Raw genomic sequence first — 20,338 nt, 5'->3', positions numbered from 1 at the left:
TTTGTACATTACATTGTATGCTATGGTATGTTTCTAGGGAAAGGTTTCTATACTTCCCCTATAGCATATAAGATCTATGCTTCCTCTACCATCCAGCCGTCCAATTTTGATCAAGAGAGCCACTCACTGTTTGATCTTGGATCCGACGTCTAAAAGTATTTTATTTTTAGTCTTTTTGTACAGATTATATGAATATGGAATTTGGTACGTTCCATCTTCTCATTTGGGCGCACCTTTAAAAAATATTAAAACTATTTTTTCGATAAAATATAAGGACTAAAATACCCTTAAAACTTTCATGGGTATTTTGGTCATTTTATTTTATGAGAAATATTTTTTATATATATATTTCGCTAGTGCAAGTTTAATAGAGGATTGGACGTACAAAATTTAATGTCAAAATAGTTTATAGAAAAAAATTTAAAATTAAAATAGTGTAAAGACGTGATATTATGATTGGGGCAAACTTAACCCTCCATTCAGAATGGACGGTTGCATAAGGAGAAGTATATAAGTTTTATATTGTAGGCGAAACATAGAAAGCTTGCCCTTATTTCTATTATAGTCGTGTGTATTTGTTTATGTAAGATAACCATGTATATTTTTATTTATTAATGGACATAGAGAGTCTCTTCCGATAAACTTGATATTCTAATAATTTGCAGCGCTCCCTTAGGCGCCAACTAATTTAAGAGTAACTCTTTGGACTCCCAATTTGTGGTAACGTAATTTGCTCATCCAAGCGACCAACCTAAAAGAAATAGGGGTTGAAATCCCACTTGCAAACTGCTTAAGAAAATTCTCATCCCTACGATGAACACAAATGATTTGTCTTGGATCGTGAGATCCCAGTGCTTAGGAACTCAATTTCTTTCTTTTTGTTTTCTCTTTTCGACAATTATTCATCTTGTGATTCCAAGATATTTCATAGAACTTTATTTTCAACAAATTCTCTTAGGTGGGAATTTGTGTTGAACACTGCACGTATGTTAAAAGTAAATAATTCGTAATATCTTATGATTGGTGTAGTCTATTTACAATAATGGTGGGTTAGAATAGGTAAAGAAAATAGTCCTAATTTCTTTCCAAATACGATGTAAAATGCTATAACCATATATATATATATATATATATATATATATGAGATTGTCGACTACCAGATTATATATGTTTGTTATCAGGAGATCACAATCACTTTTAGCTACAACATATGAAATTCAAGAATTTAAAATGTACAATAAATTTCAAAAAAAAATCTATTAAACTTAAAACCTGGTCAATAGGACACCACTAGCAACTCCATTTCCAATAACCATGGATAACTATGACCTTGAACAAAATAAATAGTCTTATTGTATGATATTTCCTTTGCATACTTTATATCAACTGGGTTTAGGTCTAAGAAGGATGAGGACCTTAAATTTTTCTTAAAACCATCCCAAGCCCGGGTAAAGGAGGTGGGTTTTATTAGATAGGCAGCCACCATAAAATTTTATCAAAACTTTTCATGAATCTTGAATCTAGGTTAGATGCCTATTGCCTCACTAAATATATGGATCTTGATAGAGCAGAATGGCAAATCACGAATTCGTGTAGCCGACCCCAAATAGTTGGGAAAAGACTCCGATAATGATTATATAGACTTGGCTTCCCAAATTACTAAGTTCTGACCCCTATACCATCGCATGCATTATTTCCCATGATCAATTTTAAAAGTTCCCTTGATGATGTGGCTATTGGGTTGGCTGAATTCCAAAACAAAATTAATTTTTCTATGTGGAATTGGTTTAGTATGACAAAGAAAGCTTGGGGGATTTCAAGGAACGATGTTGAACTACACGTGACCAATTTGGTCATGTAAAAAACTCTTAAGAAGAGACAACGGTGTAATTAGAACCCACCAGCAATGGGATGCATGAAATTAAAGTTTAATGGCTCTTCTTTTAGAAATCCGGGGCTTTCAAGAGTTGGGGGTATATGTCGCAATCATGAAGTTCAAATAACTTTTTTGTTATGCTGGGCCTTGTGAGGTGGCTACTGCTAATCATGCGGAATTTGAATCTTTGCTACAAGGATTGCGGATCTATAGGGAGAGAGGTATGGAACAAAATCTGATCATTGAGGGAGACTCTCACAATGTCATTAATTGGTATAAAAATTTGTCAATACCTCCTTGACGGCTTTTAACCTTTCATCACGTTTATAGGGAAGCGAACTCTATCGCCGATGATTTACCCAAGAAAGGAGTTCTGATGGCCTCTTTATCTTTATCTTCTTTGTTATTGTAATTTTTGTTGTAATCTCTTTTACTTCTAATAATATTTGTTACTCTTGTTAAAAAAAAAAAAAAAAATTAAAAGTTCCAAAGCAAGCATTGGTTCTGTCGATTGATAGTTGATAAACATAAACGTCAATAAGACATAGAAGTCGTGAAGTATGTACCAACTCCTGTCTATTTTTCTTTCTTTTAACTAATCTGGATGGCTCGTCCTTTTTTTCAATATAACTTATTAGATACAAGAAATAGTTATTCAATAGAACAAATGGTATATAAATAACAATATACAAAAGCACCCAACGGACACATTATTCCTATAGTCTCAGTTGTAACAAATGACACATTACTTCAATAGACTCCGTAACTAACAAATGACACCGAATCAACAGACAGGAATTAGAATTCCATACAATGAAAACAAGCAACACAGACAGACGAGCCTAAAGAGAGAGAGAAAGAAATCGCACTGCCTCTTCCCTGCGCATGTAGAAAGCGTGCATGTGTGTGTGAGAGAGACTGATTCATGTTGCAAGTGATGCGAAAAGACCGAGTGCCATGGCCCCAAGCACACGGGCATTGAAGCGAGGAAACAAAGCAGTAGTACTACTATGAGAAGGCGGAACTGGTGTCGATGTCGGCGCACCAAAGGGTGCTATGGTTTGGGAAGAGACCTTGACCTCCAGCTTCAACCCATTTGCACAATGGCGCTCAATCGAGCACAAGAAGTAGTGTAAGCCCGTAGTGTTAAGAGTAACGAGTGTGTCACCATTCTTAAAGCTGCTAATTACGCTCTTATTTGTGCATGCATCATAATCTTCTCGATTGACAACCTCTACATTATGTTTCGATGCGTTGTACTTAAAACCTGAATTTCATGTAAAGAGGATATTAATTTTAAGAAGAAAGACAATCAAATTAGAGTGCCCAGAGTTGGATTGTCCGAGTAGGCAGAGTTTTTATAGAAAGAAAAAGCTAACAACAGCTGGGCAGCTATAATGAATAATAATATAGGTGGAATCTCAACTGTCAGATCTTCATCTAGTGGTTTAAAATACATATCACTATTTAATTTTAATTATTTTTCTATAAATCTGATTAAGATGAAATTTTGGTTGTATATACCTAACACTATTTCACATCATATAAAAATATAAAAAAATTTATTTTAATAATTTAAAATAGCCAAATTACCCCCATCATTTTCAGGGGTATTTTGGTTATTTTATGTTTTTGAAAATATTTTTATATTTTTTTAATTGTGCACACTCTAAAATTTCATTATGATCGGATTTTTAAAAAAAATATTAAAATTCATATAGTGATATGTATTTTGAACTACATAATGAAGATTTGACGGCTCTCATTCTACCTACATTACTATTCATTATAGCTGCTCAGTTATTGTAAAGTTTACTTCAATTGATATTAAGAGATTACTTTTTTCATTCTCATATCCTCAAAAAACATATTCTCAAAAACACCTAAGTTGCCCTTATTCAAGACTGGGAACCTCACAAGCGAAAGTATTTCAATAATTTGACCCTAAGAGACCTCCCAACCAAATGATAGGAGTATGCCAACTTGTTTATGATGGGTCAAATTTCTAAAATGTTCTTGCATGTTCAAGGTTTGCAACCTTGAACAAGCACAAATCAAATACTCTTTAAGATATTTTCAGAAGAAGTACCTGAGTCAAATGACAATTAAACCTTAAGCATTATAATATTCATTGGGATCTTTTGGCCTCTTAATGATTTTACAAGAGATTGACCCCTTGAATGATATGATTCTAAAAAAAATTCTTCAATCGGGTCTGACTCGCTTAGTTTTCCAAGCTGGTCATCTGGACCCAATACTCTACTAGGTCCGAGTGATTCGGCCGAGTCTACATCCCCCTTAATTATGGCATGTAATTTTTTTTATTTATAAGTATCTTTTAGTTCTCACTTGTAATAGCATGTGCATATGCATAAACATTGACTTGGGAGAGAGAGAGATTCCTACATGGTTAGAATAAGATGGGATCTTTGACAAATTTCGACGTTCTGCCCTTTCTCTACCTTAAGTTTTGGACAAGCGTACTATTCTACTTGGTGGGCATAGTATAACACAGTAGTCCACCAGATTAATAATGCAACGGTTAATCTCCACCATCGTCATTTCTTTAAAAAACGGACGGTGGATGGCCTCTGGGTATGGTATTTCCCATTTTGCTTCAAAGGGCCGGAATGGGTAGCCAGAAAGTCCAATGAAAATTTCACCTCAATTCCCGTAAGTATTTATATTTCTTCGAGTTCACCGAATAAATAAATTTAAACTGCAAAAGTGGAAGCGTTCTTCTATCGAGTCAAGCTATATCCATATAGACCCGAAAAAGATGTTTTGTTTGTATCATGATTTTCTTTCTTCCTCTCATTTTTTTTTATTTTTAGGAAAATTTTTCGGAATACAAATAAATGTGAAATTATTTAATATTATACCCTAGGTGTAATTTGATAAAATTTCAAAACTTATTTTGGAGTTTCATTTGATGGGCTGTTTGAGATTTGATGGAAAGTATGATGTGGATCAGAAAAACACGCTAGGATTTTCAAAGGTTAAAACCTTAGGTCCAGTTTGATAAATTCCCAGTTATTTCTATAAATACATAGAGATAACCATATGATGAAATGAAAATACAGGAATACATAAGTGGCAAAAGGATTAATTTAAAGAAGATAAAATTTGTGAGAATAATTTCAATCAAAATTACGAGCTTCCTGAACTTAACAAATTTTCTGAGCCCAAGGAAATCAATATTCTTTATCTTTCTACTAACCTTTGGATCCTTTCAAAAAATTTGGGATTTTATTCATCATCTTGAAATCTTCTTCGAAAAGCGGTAATCTCGAAAAATCTGCCATCTACAAATTCTATAGAACAATAAATGTTTCTTTACTTAGTGCTAACTGGAAAAAACAAATATAAATGTAGATGATCTGATGAAGAACTTACGGAGCTCGTCACCAACAAATAAACTCTCTGTAGAAGCCCAAGTGGTGTAATTGACATCAAGGTCCCAACCTCCAGACCCCCCAACGTCATAAACCGTAGCAAGGCTAGGAACAAAAGCAAACGCCATGAAAACAAGAAAGGTTGCTCTGCCCACCATCTTTGTATCATGCATCTTAAAGCTTCCCCTTGCTTCTTCCAAAGTACAAGGAACTGGTTATAGCAACAAAGGCAGAGAACAGTGGTCAGATAGGTGGTCCTAACCTGCACAAACACAAACATAAATAGCTATAGTAGTCTTCTTGAGTATACTTATATAGTAGTTTTTTTTTTTTTTTTTCCCTTGGGTGGGTGTTTTGGTTGTATTGCAAATTATTGGAAAAGTAGAAAGAAGACTATTGGCTTCTTTGATTTTGGTTAATTCATTGGGGATGATAGGTCCTAACTGTTTCTTTAAAATAGATTAGGAGTTAGGCTTTTTGAAGATTTTGGTACGTGGTGCCAGTGGGATTGTAACTAGGTATGGGGTGCTACCACCATGATGCAGCCTTTTTACCTAAGACTATTTACTTTTTGTATAAGAAAGTCACAATCACGTCTAGTTGTTGGATTTGAAATTAGATAGTCAAATTACAATCACCTCTGGCTACTAAGTTTGAAATCAGCCGGCCGGGGTATCTTATTGTCTGCCGTCAAAGTCCAAATAGAACAATATCGAAATTTGTGAAACATCAGTAGATCAAAAAGAAGGTCACAATCACATCTATTCGTAGGATTTGAAATCAAGCAGTCGAGTTACAATCACCTCGAGCTACTAGATTTCAAATCTGACAATCGGGTAATCTTATCGATTGCGCTCAAAGTCCAAAATAAATACTCTCAAAGTCTAAAATAAACATTATCAAACTTGTGAAATACTTGTAGCCGCTTGATATCACACCTGATGGCCTACGAGCGATTGTGGTTATACGGTCTAATAGGACATAACCTCTCAATATTATTATCTACAGGAATATAAATGTGCCGATTCCATCAGATGAATGGTCTATTTAGGGTCGGTACTAAAAAAGAGATGTATAGAACTAATCCAATAATAATAATAATAATAATGATAATAATAATAAAAATAATAATAATAATAACAACAACAACGATGATGATGATGATAGGCATTTAATTTAGAAAAACCTTTAAGAATGGTGTTTGAACCGAAGTTATGAAGATTGGATTGGACCAGTGCTCCAACCGCTAGAATTGGTGACCAAACGCAGTCCAGTCCGACATGGAAGTAAAACCAGTATTAATAGGCATTTAGTTTAGAAAAACGTTTAGGTGGTGTTCGAACAAAATTTATTAAGATCGGACCGGACCTGTGCTCCAACCGCTAGAATTGATGACCAGACAAGGTTCAATCCGACATGGAAGCAAAACAAGTATTTGTTGAGAGCCAGAAAAACCTGGTGGCCGACAAGTTGAACATATTTGACCATATGTTTTGCCAGTTCTCTTGGATGAACCTACTTAATATTTCCCCCACCTCTCATGCTTCTTCTTTGTTTGCCTTATTTTTTCCTTTTTTTTTTTTTTATCTTTTCCATTTTGATACCAATATTTTATTTCTAAATCTTTAATCCAAAAATTCTCAAGATTTTGGCAAAGAATGTCACCCTAAATATTTAAAAATAAATGTTTGCTTGCTTACTTTCTTGATTTTTTTTACTGCATTTTTCTTTTTATTTATAATTCTTTCCCTCACTGTGGAACCACTCATTTTTATCTCTTTGATGGGAGAAGTTGCACCTGGTTCCTGTTTCATTGACGCAATTCAATTTGATAGAGGTACTGAAAAAAGGAACTGGTTAATACCTTATCAAGTTGAAGTGCAGAGATATTTAGAAGTGGAGGAATCCACCGAGTTAATGAGCACCTTACTTATGAACTTAGTGATGTTGCTCAATGTAAGAGTGAACCTGCCGATGTACAATACCAAATCCAATGTTCCTTAGAAGAACATGAAATTGAAAAGTCTAGAATGGATTGAAGAGTGATAGTATTAAATAATATAAATTATCTTATCTATTGGTTCAAAAGGTCAAATATTGCTTTTATTGTTCTATATTATGAAGTGTGGACAATAATAATTTATTAGTAGTGATATCATAGGTTAGATGAACTTGGCATTAAAATCATGTAATGTACTAAATTTTAAAATCCAACATTTTTTTTTTTGTGCAAGTGGGAATTTTTACAATAATTTTTGAAAAAAACCTCCTATTTTTAACCAAGTTTTGAATGGTTTTACCCTTTTATTCTTTTTTTCCTTTTTTAATAGAATTTTTTTAAATTTTGTCCATTTTTAATTATTTATATGTCGTGATAACACCGGTTTAAACTTTTAAGAATGGTAGTTAAGGTTTTTACTAACGGCAATTTTCGATTTCTGCAACGCCTCAAAAACCGTCCATTTGTGGACTGGATCTATGGTTTTAGTACCTCAAAATTGTTTATCTCCTTTTGTTTTGGAATTGATCAAAAGGTAAATAAAGTGATGTTCGTGAAATTTTTGGAACATTGACCGCATCCAAATTTTCATATTTTATGTGTAAATTGTGACCTCCTCGTACTAAGGGTAACCAGCGATATCCAATCTTTTATAAGAAGAGAATATATAATATGGAAAAGTATATAATGAGACCACTTATCTTTTAAACAAAGCAGTCACAATTAATCTTGAACTTTGGATGCTAAATTAAATGGTTATATTTATTCTATTGACTAAGCTCAAAGTTCAAAAGAAATTTTATCAAACTTTGTGAAACACTCAAGCTATCAAATTTTGCATCATAAGGTCATAAGCATTTGTTAATTCCTTGTATAATAAGTAAATGGTCTCATTATATACAATCCCGTAAAAGAGATTATTTCCTTTTTGGTACAAGGAGGTAATAATTAATTTTAATCAAAATATATAAAATGATGCAACTAGGGGTGTCCTATTGATAAATGTTAAAGTCAACATGAAATTTGTTGAACTTTGTGACACGTCTCAAACTATTAGATTCACGGGTTTGTCAAAGTCCATTATGACAAGGAAAAATATGCAAAAAGACCATCTCTTCCTTTAAGTACGAGGAGGTTGCAATCGCTCTTATCTGTCGGATTTCAAATTGTAAAGTTGAGTGCCTTGAATAGATTTAAAATCTAAAAAAAATATTCTTAAACTTCGTTGAGCACTTCAAACTATCTAATTAGACATCTAATGGTTAGGAGTAGTTATGATCTTCTTGTACTAAAGATAAATGGTTTCATAGTATACAATCGCAGTATCCCTTCACCAAAAACAATAATGTTTTAAGAGAACCTGTCGCATAAATGAGGGTGATTGGAAGACCCTAGAAAAATTTCTCGGTGGCATGTCAAGGAAGGAGTTGGTAGCCATTTATTTTATGTCAAAATGAACGAGTCTTGGTGACGCAAATCTAAGCCGGCCAACCAATGTGACCTAAACATGATTATTGAAGTCTCGATGACTCACTCAAATTTGTGGGGGTGACGACTTGAGAAAACTTACCTAAAGTTAATTGTCATCAAATTATTTAACTTATTTTAGAGTTCTATCTAGTATTTGACCTAAATTTTTTAATCAATCTTAATACTAAACTTCAGATCTTGGGAAAAGGTGTAAAATGTGAACATAGGTGCAAGCAGGGAGTGGAATTTCAGCGGGACGGGCACTTGGGTGAATGTTGGGCAGTGAGGTTGTAGGGGAGGGACCTGCAGTCACTTTTCGTAGCAATTAGATCCACAGGGAAAACCCCACATCATGCTTGATTTTTGCCTTTATAATTTCGAAACCTTTTCTAAAATGTCTCTTTTTCTTAATTTGGTACGTTATGAGAAGAAAACTCTAGAAATCATGTTGTGGTACCTTGTATTTTGCAAAGAGCCTATTTTCAATGTGTTATGGCTCTTCTAGTTAAATGTATCACGGAATCACTGCATGTTTACTCCATGTTATTTTGAAAAATCTCAAGAGGGGATTGCTATCTCAAGAATGTTTAACATCTATTAGTCATTTCTACAATAAATTAGAATCTCTCTCTCTCTCTCTCTCTCTCTCTCTCTCTCTCTCTCTCTCTATACTGTCATAAGCTCAATCCCAAAGTGATCGCTAAGTCCATTGGAAAGCTAAAAGTTCAACCATGTTGCACAGGATAAGACAGCAAACAGTTCGTATACAGGTCTTCCTTTCCTTCACAGAGAAAAATGCAGCACAAAACAACCAATGAATCCCTTCAACTTGTGAGTGTACTACTCAATGATCTCCTATTACAAAAACGAATGAAGGCCAAAAAAAAGATAACAAAAGGAAAGAAACAAATCATCTTAGGCCTTCTCTTGAGTAGAATGCCTAAGGCATCAAATTTTCATTGCAGAGTATGGAGAGAACATGTACTCGTGTTCATCTATCCATACATTAATATACATACCAACATCTTGAATGTATTTGGAGAGGGAATGGAGCAGTTGACGATGGTGCTCAGCTATCCTCTACATGGATATGTTTACCTGGGGGATTTCCTTTGTCTCCTTCGGCAATCGAAACAATCACTGCAAACACTGGAAACTTTAGTGGCCCTCTCACTAAAGTGGAACTTAGACGCAGACACCTTCAACTCTTCTACAAGTATCTGCCGAAGATTCTGATTCTCCTTAGCCAACTCTTCGATAATTTCTTGGTGCCTCAGTAGCTGAATGTAGAGGAAAAATAAAACTAAAAATAATAAAATAAAAAGAAATGCACTTGCATGTAATAGATCAATATGCATGTGCATAGATAGACGTGAGCTCTTGATAATACACACCTCATGCAAAGAGATGATCACATGGAGTGCATGCATTTGTGTGCATCCATGGAAGGCCCATGGAGCTTAAACCCAGAAAATGTGCATATGGGACATACATACATCCATATGCTGGCAGAAATCTCATGGATATGCAACTTTTGAATGACAGTAAATATTAAACTGGATACAAACGGATATTGAACCCAAACTCCCTATAACTTAAACGGGACTTCAAAGAATAGTAAATGAAGCAGCGTAATGGATTACCACTTGAAGGAAATTTCTTTCAGACTGCAACCTTCCAGCCTACACATAAGATTCATATACGATATCAATAAAAAGAACTTACTGACTTAAAGATCATAGTTTATAAAGACCATTAAAAAAAATTTCCAAGAAAAAAATTGTTATGTTAAAGATCACATGCACCAGTAAAAACTGCTGGATTAAAACTTTTTGGACTACAGTAAATCAGATCTAGAGAAACTCGGACTGGCAGCACATCCAGTATTCCATGAAAAGACAGACCACAAGGGTAGTTAAAAAAGAAAGAAAGAAAAAGAACAGATGTCACTTTGTTAGACAGAGAAACTTGAGCATCAACTAGCAGACATTTTACTTAATCCCTAGAAGGTAAATTACAACAATCCTCAAGATAAAAGAGTTGCATAACAAGCAGTATCATATACTCAATTTTGAGGCCATCAGAATGTCAACAAAAAATGTATTAGACTTGAAATGTGATTTAATAGATTTGTAATCCAATTAAAAGTATCTCGCTGTCATTTCAACAGAGTATTTAACACTGACTCTTAATCTTGGAAGACAACAGGTTCCTATGGTCGTCTTTGGTGAATTTCATAGTTCCTTGATAGTACACGTGTGTGTGTGTGTGTGTGTAGAAAAAGTACGGGTGTGAATTTTGAATTCTATCCATAACTCTTTTTATCCGCTAAATTTCCTAAATTCTATCTCCTTTACAAGAATCCTGCAGAAAACCAACATAGGGATGCCATGGCTCCATTTTAAAATAGGAATTCCTTAAATCTCTCTGCAAATAGGACGTCATACCAAAATAAGAATCCGGTAGCTCCATTCAAGTTAAAACAGGAATGCTAACTATAACAAGATATTCCATCAAAACAATCACATACAACAAGATATTTAAGTACATCACAAAGATTGAAATTAAAACAAGTGACAAATAACAATTACATAGAAAATTAAATGTATACATAGGAAAATTCTCAAATATCCACCCCTTAAAAAGTTTGGGATTTCCCAAAAAACCTCCTTTTTATTTCCATTTCAGATGGCATCTTAGTTTCCTTTAAAACTTCATCTACCCCCTTGCCTACAATTTCACCCCTTTCCCATTTTTTCCCCAAAAAATGCCCCCTGAAAATGCGAAGTCCATTGCAGTCCTAACCCTAATCCATCTAATTCTCTCTCTCTCTCTCTCTCCTGGGAATTGCACCGTAATTCTCACAACCAACCTTCCATCATCACTCTTTCATCCCCTCTTCTCTCTCTTCCCCATCGTTTCTTCTCTAAAGAGATCCCAAGATTTTGGCTTTTTTTAAAATCACAGTGGAATCACCCCATCTTCCAGCAACAAATAGTTTTTGGGCTACCAAATAATGAATTGCAGCCCACTATAAGATAGCTTTCGGATAGCCCCAAGATCACTTAACTTTTTTATTAATCAACTTTCAAAGCTCTCAAATTTCCCTGTGAATTAGATAGTCATAGTAGATACAACGAATTTTCTGGTGAAATTATTCCTGTGAATTCTCGAGGATAATTGCGATGTAATTTAGTAATTGGTTGCCACAATAAACGCATTTGCAAATGCAGTAAAAGTTATGGAATCTTCGTACTTGTTTCCACAAATTTAAGGTGAAGAAGATCAAGAGATGTTATAGGTGTTCAATGACTCGAAATGAGAATAGATGGAGGAGATCATGAGAGTCTGAATTGATCCCTTTTGGGTTTATTATAGCTTCTGTATTTATGTGAAGAAGAAAAAGAGCCCAACAGTGCAAAGAGAGCTCCTCGCTATTCTCTCTCATTCTCTCACCACTGAAAATGACCTTCAGAAACAATAAAACTACTGAAAATGAGGAGATCATGAGAGTCTGAATTGATCCCTTTTGGGTTTATTATAGCTTCTGTATTTATGTGAAGAAGAAAAAGAGCCCAACAGTGCAAAGAGAGCTCCTCGCTATTCTCTCTCATTCTCTCACCACTGAAAATGACCTTCAGAAACAATAAAACTGCTGAAAATGCAAGTTAAAAGGATTTTCTCGTACAGCAAATCTTTTCCTTCCCATTGACCCACAAGAGCCGAAAGATGATAAATCCTAACAACTTCGGTTTTGTCAGATCTAGATTTCATTGGAAACCGTAGAAACTAGAGGGTTGACTCATTTCTTACAAAAAAAACTTGGAGATTTGAAGTTGGTGAACTGCTAGTCAAGATTTCAATTCCTGACATTTCAGTTATTTTGGTGGTACTGTTTTTAATCTAGATTTTGGGGATTTCAGATATTTTAAAGAGACTAGCTTTGTTGTTATTTGATTTTTGAGAGTGGGGATTGATATTTCCAATTTGGCATTCAGAGTGATCAGGAAATTTGGAGAAATTCAATAGAGGAAGAAAGGCCTCCAATTTAATATTTCACAGGAAAATATAAGAAAGAGAAAGAGATCAGAGGGGGGGGTGGATATAATAATTTTCCTAAATTATATTAGCATAATACTTTTAATTTAAAATAAAAATTCTGAAATTCCTTATACTTCAATTTCATGTATGTGTATATGCGTGTGTATAAGGTGGCAACCTTACTTGTAAAAGTAGGGTTGCAATATCCTATACCTTCCATATTAGTTGGATGGTATAGATTTGACACGTCTTTTAAGACAACGGCAAAAAGTGACACATCTTCTAAGATAATGTCAAATCCACACCATCTAAATAAAATGAATGGTGTGAATTACTGCAACCTTACTTCTATAAGTAAAGTGGCAACCTTATATATATATATATATATATATATATATATATATATATATATATATATTATGTATAGCTTTTTCTTAGCTAATATACAAGGACCCGGTTTCTATGAGTCCATGTAGAAATGAGTCACCTCTTAAAAATCTATTTTTGAGATGGATTTTTGGACCTAATTTTTAAGGACATGTAATCTCTAATAATGGAAACCATGGATATGAAAAATAAATAAATTTTGAAAATTAAAAATACTAATTCTATTAAAAAAACATTTGGACCGTTAGTTTCAATTGTTTTTAGATAGACCGCCAATTTTCGTCCATCTTTAAGATGGATGCTCTATACCTTGGGGACCACAAATGTAGAAATGTAGTCCCCCCAGCATGAAACAATTTTCCAATATATAATGATTTACAAATCCATCAAACATTAATATTTAACTGTATACAGCCCATAGGTTACATCTTGAGTGCTAATCTTGTGAGTACGTTTCATATCATTATCAGACTCAAATCAATAACAAATTAATAAAGCATCAAATGTCTCCAGAATAACCCAAAATAAAATTCCATGTCTTTAATGAATGATTCATCGTGGGGACCAAATTCCTTTCCATTCACAAAAACAGACTTGAGTTGCAACCAGAATGGTTTTGTGTATTTAGATGTCATTTTCATAATGAATTTTAAAAGAGCCACAATGGCTGGGCCATGGGGATAATCTAGTCAACAGGTATAATGTCAATATGTAACATTCAAATAAAGAAACAGCAAAACAGAAACACAACTCACTCCAAAAGTTCTTCAGAGTCTTGACAAATCCTATACATTTTATAAAGAAGGAAATGGAAAATACATTATAAGGAACAGACTTGGCATTCCATAGTTCATATGCTCATCCTTGTCTTTGAAATTAGGGTTGGAAAAAGAGCGAGAGACACAGAGAGAAAGTGGACCCACCAGAACAGGAAATGATCCCAATGGTGGCACATTCTTCTCTCCATTACCATCCATTTCATTGCATGGTCATGATCCCAATGGCATATGCCTTTCCACAGTTAGTTGAACTATAGAATTCAATCCCTTAAGAAAATTGTGCTTGCATTTAGAACAATATATGAGACGAAAGCTAAAAGATGAAGTAATATTCCAAGAGTGCCACACTTACCAGCTCATTGAGCTCTAAGTCAGCCTGGTTTTGCAAAACTGGATTCTGTATGAAACCACTGATAATTTTCTCTGAGCGAGTGCCAATTGAAGTATCAGAGAGAGAGCTAATGGATGAATATTCACTTGGAGATTTCAAAAGCAAACTATCTTCCTTTGGATGTTGCAGCTTGCTGCCTGAAGTATTAGATTCCATCTGAGTTGCATTTCCCTCACGGTGTGCGTTAGTTTTGAGGTAGTTGGTTTGCGAAGATTGTGGAATGATATTCTGGCTATCCAATAATCCAGGCACACCTGGAAGGTTTTTCATCATCTTCTCCATAGCTTGCTAAAGGCATTATGAATCTGAGATCAGTTGTTTATTCTTGCAAGATGATTGAAATTGTCAATCTAGAAAATCAAAGTGAAATACAGAGTAACATACTCCAAGATATGATTGAATGTCATGCACCACTCCAGGCTTTAAGGCAATGCCTGAAAATCAAAACACCTCGATTTTGTTTAATATATAACCAGATTAGAGAGAAAACAATTGTCTAACAACATAGGAAGCGCATACAATTTCAAATATCTATAAATTGTCCAGCCTGTTATAGCAGGAAACATTTAAAGACAGAGCAACCAACATCACTCACTGGTCAAAATTGAGTAAACAAACAAAATATTTTGCAGCTAATAGAGGCTAAGAATAATCATACGAAAACAAGAACTTTAGTGCCAAGATTCCTCTTAAACTCATTTAAGTGGAATCAAACAACATGCATGCATACAAGGTCCAGAGACTTTTGCAGTTCTATATCACAAGGTTACATGATATGAAGGGTACAACTGGATAAAGAACAAGCACCTTTTCTTCTTTGGCAAATGATGAATATGGTTGACAAGGAAAATATCATCAAAGAAACTGGATAAATAACAAGTAAGGAAAGAAAAGGAAAATTAAAAATTGTGCTGGGTGGTACCAGGTCACAATAGGACCCGCATATGTGTTGATAAGAAGCCCTGAAAACCTAACATTTTGCTTAGTTTGTACAAGCATACAAAGCCTTTGATGTCTGGAAAGGTCAAAGAAAGTCAACAGGGTTCAGGTTCAGGAAAAACTACCAGTCCTAACCTACGGAAAATAACCAGAAACAATGAATTCACTAACATGTAGCCGTACTACTTGGAGCACTCAGAAAACATCCTCCATTAGCAGAATACATGCAAATGACAACCATATCAGCACCTCCAAACCATAGATAAACACCATTCTGCTGAACAGATATAGCTCCAATTCAGGTAACCAAGTTTTTTATAAATTTTCATTGACATTCAAGATTATGCATGCAGAATGTGTTACACATAATGTACAAACAGACCTAACCTAACATATAGCTGTTCACTGAGAGGGGCTGGAGGGGAAATGCCAATTGTAAACTTCCTATGATAACACTCTTCTTAGCCAGGTGTTGACAATCTCATTGGTATTTATTAGGACAAGAATAAAGGATAAAGTCAACCTACCACAAATAACAACCCAGCTAGACCAAAGAAATGGGCCTAAATGCCACTACCCTTCACCGTGCATATTTGTCCATAACAATCATATGCCAAAAATGTTCATATTTTGAATCCCCCAAAACACCTACTTCTTAGGTTACCAATCTCTTCCCTTGACGGATACATCAACCTATGATCAAGTGGAATGCTCAAAGAATCTCAATATGAAAAGATCCTATATCAGATAAGATAAGGTGTACAACATGACAAGAAATGTGAAAAGGATAACAAATTGAGTAACATATGCCACAAAGTATTACTTCGACATGCATAGACAAACTTCTCGTAGTGATTCATAGATAGTTAAAGGACAAAAGAACTACTGGTATTATTATTACAATCACAGGAAAAAAGCCCAATGAGTGTAGGCAATATATCTACATTTCACCGGTACAAACAAAAATGAACCATGCTCGACTTTGATACAGGATACTCAACCTATTATTCTGGAAACATTATGGAAGTTGCTGGCTAATGAAAAATGTGTTAAACCCAAACAAACTAATAAGTTCAACTATTCAATTGCCTTTCAGCAGGAACAACCAATCACTTGCAAAATGGGAAAAAGAAAAAAAAATTATAGCATTGATAATGAAGTGCAGGCAACATCCAATGCCTTAACTGTTCCAAGCAGAGAGAAAATATAAATTCCTTATTCATAAGGAAAGCTCAAATAATTATCTACCTAACATACACAATAATTAAAAGAAAAAACAGCACACAAAACTAAAGTCCATTTTTACTTTTAACTTTCATCATAATGCTTACCAACACCAAAACCATGACCAATACCAACACCACAGCCAATGCCTGCTTCAAAACTCTTCAAGCCCAACCTTGTTAACTGAATTCACACACCAATAAGCAGAAGATATATAGGATTTCACAATTGCTCAGAGAAATGATCAGACTGAATAAAATATGGTACAGGATAGCAATGTTATATTGTTGATTAGAACTGTTTAAGAGAATGGAAAGCTTACAGAGCCATTCATGTGTCTCCCGACACCAGAGAAAGCATCTGTTGCGCCCCTTGTGGCACTAAGTACTTGTTGAAATACTGGTATTGCACCTGATTAAGACATAAATCAATCTTTGGATTAATGCACATCCAAAAGTCCATTCTCTCTCATGCATTAAGCCGAAACTGCTCAAATGCAAGGGCTCCAAATTGCCACAAGATAACACAAAAGCCTAGCTCAACTCAAGTGCAAACTATTGAATTCCCACCACTTTCATTTCAGAAAACTTTTAACTATAAGTTTAAAGCTCAGAGAAAGACAACCACAAGTTTGAAAGGGCAAACTGTTATGATGTAATTTGGCTTCATCAAATTCATTTAAAGATTACAAATAAAGGAACACCACAATCACAACAAAAATAAACTATGTAAGATTCCGATTAAAATGAAAGGGAACTCTGTCAACATCACAACCATAACAATAGAAACAAAAAAAATTAAATTCAAACAAATGGATCATAACGATAGAGGGGCGGACATTCGCAAGTACACTGTTATTCAAACTTTAAAAGATTGTAATATAAGACGAGGTAATGTTGACAAAAATTATAGTTACAGCTTAAATAAGCCTTGTAAGTTGAAATTATATAACCCTGTTGTTCATTTGTCTTGATATCTTGTGTTCGTTTAAGTTTCATACAGAATTCATGAACAACATTATTGAAGAACTACATGCAAAATACTTAATCAGGAAAAGGGCAGTTGATTCAATAATATTGGGTATGAACTATGAAATGAAGTCCCTCAATCGCTTGAAAGAATTTGACATTCGTGGATAAAATCCATGATATGGAGAAATGGAATCAGAAGAGCTTCAAAATAAGTGTTCAGTGAATGAATTAGTGAGAGAAACAGAATCCAAATTCATAGAGACTAGCTCATGCTCAGAGAGAGAGTACCAAAGTTGAGAGGGCGACCAACGCCTATACCAACCCCGCATCCAATGCCAAAACCGGTCATAACTTGGCCCACTTTGAAAGAAAAGGGATTCTCCATTGGTGAATCCCTTCGGGGATTCTTCACGAAACACAGCAGATACTTTCAGGACCGAAGCAGCCTATGTATCTTCTCTCTCAAGACCACCATTGCTGCAACCAAGGAGAGGAATCCACTCTCTCTCTAAAAGGGTAAAGACCACACGAAAAAAAGGAAGGAGTGGAAATAATCAAGCAACGTCCTCCTGCACACGAGCCTCGGATTTCTGAGAAGGGATAATTTTATTTTCACACTTTGTCCAAATCGAAAATTTTCCCCTGAAAGTTCCTTTTTGGGTGAGTACCTCTGAACGCCTAAGTCACCAAATTCAAGAAAAGTTACGACAAGGTCTTTTAGTTTTGGAATAGGACACCGCACCTTGGGCCACTGGATTTGTATTTTGGACTGTGCTCAATTTTTTCAAAAAAGAAAATCTTTGAAACACAACGAAAGCTATAAATTTCTCAAAAATTTATTATGGCTCCCTTCTACCAAAGATAAATGGTCATGTAGCATGCAACTTAAAAATGTATTAATCTTTCATACAATGGATTTTCCCTTACTCTTACATTAAACTCAAAATATATTTCATGCCATTAAATTATTATTTTTTAAAATATTTTACTCCCTCAGGAAAAAAAAAAAAAAAAAACTGCATGTCAAGAATTTGTTATCCGAAAGTTTAGAATTTATCTAAGACTTATTCGAATGAATATTTTAAAAAAATGAATTTTGAGTTCTCCAACATTTTGTTCTTTTCCTCTAAAAACTCGTTGTTCAATCTTGGAAAATTATATTTTTAGGCACATATGTTTTTCTTTTTTCTTTTTTGAAGTCAGTCTCTAGTTTTAAGAGGTTAAATTCCCAAAAATTAGGATCCTAAAAATACTACGTTGGGTTTTGTCCAAGGAAGTAAACATACACTTGAGAAAATGCCATTTGATTTTTATTGTTCAGAATTCAAAACATCTCTTTCCAGGTTAAATTATTTTCAGAAAATATAATTAATATCATCATGGGAGAAGCATGAAAAATTAAGATAAAATGCATCTTCTGATCGGATCACTTTAAGAAACTAATGGTATTATTTTCTTTGAACAATAATACCCAGATCATTTACATAATTTAGACTCGAGTTTTCATTCGTTTTGAAAGCTGATTAAGGCTTTTTAATCATCGTTCTACATAAAGATGCATAATTAATGTTAGAATTTCAGGAGGAGATCACTTTCAGCTGTGCGTCGGAAAGGTAGGAGCCAAGGTGTAGAAATTGCTTAGAGATGGTCCGTCATAAGAGGAAGTGTGCTAGTATAGATAGGCTTATTGTTAGGTTTGATGACCGTCAAAATCACCGCTGCAATATTTTGTTGAAATGATTGAGGATATTATTTGTCTGAGAAAAATAAAAAATGAGGTTTCCTCGTGGTGCATCAAAGAAACCCTAATAATCATGAGTTAGACACCTCTCATGGACTACGGGTGCTACAAAGTGACTTTTAGAGTTTCATTCTCACTCGGTCACGAGTAAACATTCAATCGAAAAAATAGTTCTTAGAGTTTCATTCTCACTTGGTCCCAAGTTATTCAAAGAGGTTGAACCTATAATTTGTCACTAGAAAGGTGGATTGGACGGTTTAAGATTAATGTCGAGGGTATTTAGGTCAGTTGTTATGCGTTTAAAAAGATAATTTGTTTGCTCATAGTGCAAATCTGAGAAATTTTTAAGTGAAAATCTCTCAATCTGACACTACAAACTTGATAATTAAAAATGATAGAGAAATCGTGGGATCGGTCAAATTATGATCTAGGGGGTGATCTATCCAGATGAATGGATCCTCCCTTAGATCATCAATAAAGCCGACATGATCCTTGCACTAAAATACTAAAAGAATGCTATTAAATTAAGATATAATTAAGAGTTAAAGCAATTGAAAATGTGAAAAGAGAAACTTACCTGACCGAACCAGCTGGCCCGGGACTTACCAAGCATAATGCTTCACCCTATCAGGATCATGGCTTCACTTTACGTTGTCTGTCCTCTTTTTTCTCTTCAAAATTGACCAAGCCATATGTTTCCTGATCTAAAGATTGAAGGCTAGAATTTGAGTCTCTCTAATTGGTGTTTACTATCCTAAGATTTTAGGTGTTTTGTCTGCACTCATACAGTCTAAGTAGAACTTGTTGACCTACCCTTAGGAGGTTGGACTCAGGTCCTTTTATAAACCTCTGAGTGGTTGGGAGAAGGTTAGGGTTGCTTATCTAGTTGGTTAGACTTCAAAATTCGAAATTCTTGTGGTCTAAGTCTGGACGACACAAAATGTGTCGTTTTGGTCAAACGTGACAAACTATGTCGTAGGACCTAACATTGACCAAATACAATGAACAGACACTAAATGGTCTGGACAGCACAAAATGTGTCGTTTGGACCATCAAGGTCGGCGCGACACATTGTGTGTCGCTTCGACGATACACTTTGTGTTGCTCTGGTCAAAGTCCACCAAA

At 34.6% G+C, this 20,338-nt stretch overlaps 1 protein-coding gene and 1 non-coding gene across 5 annotated transcripts; both read right to left on the bottom strand.

The window, feature by feature from the left end:
- Positions 1 to 2,799: 2,799 nt before the first annotated feature.
- On the bottom strand, positions 2,800 to 5,429 carry LOC18429192 (stellacyanin). Its single transcript, XR_016050998.1, has 2 exons — positions 5,273 to 5,429; positions 2,800 to 3,143 (listed from the first exon to the last, which is right to left on the bottom strand). It is a non-coding gene; the product is annotated as a stellacyanin (transcript).
- Positions 5,430 to 9,449: 4,020 nt separating this feature from the next.
- LOC18429191 (dynamin) lies at positions 9,450 to 18,282 on the bottom strand. Of its 4 annotated transcripts, none has more exons than XR_016051533.1 (8): positions 17,761 to 18,281; positions 16,824 to 16,912; positions 16,609 to 16,684; positions 14,723 to 14,772; positions 14,300 to 14,626; positions 14,092 to 14,214; positions 10,384 to 10,422; positions 9,450 to 10,043 (listed from the first exon to the last, which is right to left on the bottom strand). XR_016051533.1 is itself a non-coding variant. In XM_006838482.4 (7 exons), exons 1-7 carry the CDS (start codon positions 17,855 to 17,857, stop codon positions 9,835 to 9,837), a joined length of 864 nt encoding a protein of 287 aa, XP_006838545.1. In that variant the 5' UTR covers positions 17,858 to 18,282; the 3' UTR covers positions 9,450 to 9,834. The 4 variants fall into 4 exon arrangements, 2 of the variants coding, with proteins under 2 accessions (XP_006838545.1, XP_088717309.1); XR_002280171.2 differs by having other exon boundaries at positions 9,450 to 10,020; XM_006838482.4 differs by lacking the exon at positions 14,092 to 14,214 and having other exon boundaries at positions 9,450 to 10,020; positions 17,761 to 18,282.
- Between the last annotated feature and the right edge of the window lie 2,056 nt (positions 18,283 to 20,338).

This window comes from Amborella trichopoda, chromosome 3 (assembly GCF_054954075.1).
Source record: "Amborella trichopoda isolate Santa Cruz 75 chromosome 3, AtrichopodaSantaCruz75HAP2 v2.0, whole genome shotgun sequence".
In the NCBI taxonomy this organism is placed as follows: Eukaryota; Viridiplantae; Streptophyta; class Magnoliopsida; order Amborellales; family Amborellaceae; genus Amborella; species Amborella trichopoda.
Note: the sequence above shows the minus strand (reverse complement) of the source record. Positions and strands in the feature narration are given on the sequence as shown.

Excerpts from the sequence above, each read along its gene's own strand:
- LOC18429191 (XM_006838482.4), bottom strand. The coding sequence starts at position 17,857 with ATGGAGAATCCCTTTTCTTTCAAAGTGGGCCAAGTTATGACCGGTTTT. Across the intron at positions 14,627-14,722 it reads ACATTCAATCATATCTTGGA|CAAGCTATGGAGAAGATGAT; the intron begins GTATGTTACTCT and ends TAATGCCTTTAG. Across the intron at positions 10,021-10,383 it reads AAAGAAATTTCCTTCAAGTG|CTACTGAGGCACCAAGAAAT; the intron begins GTAATCCATTAC and ends CTCTACATTCAG.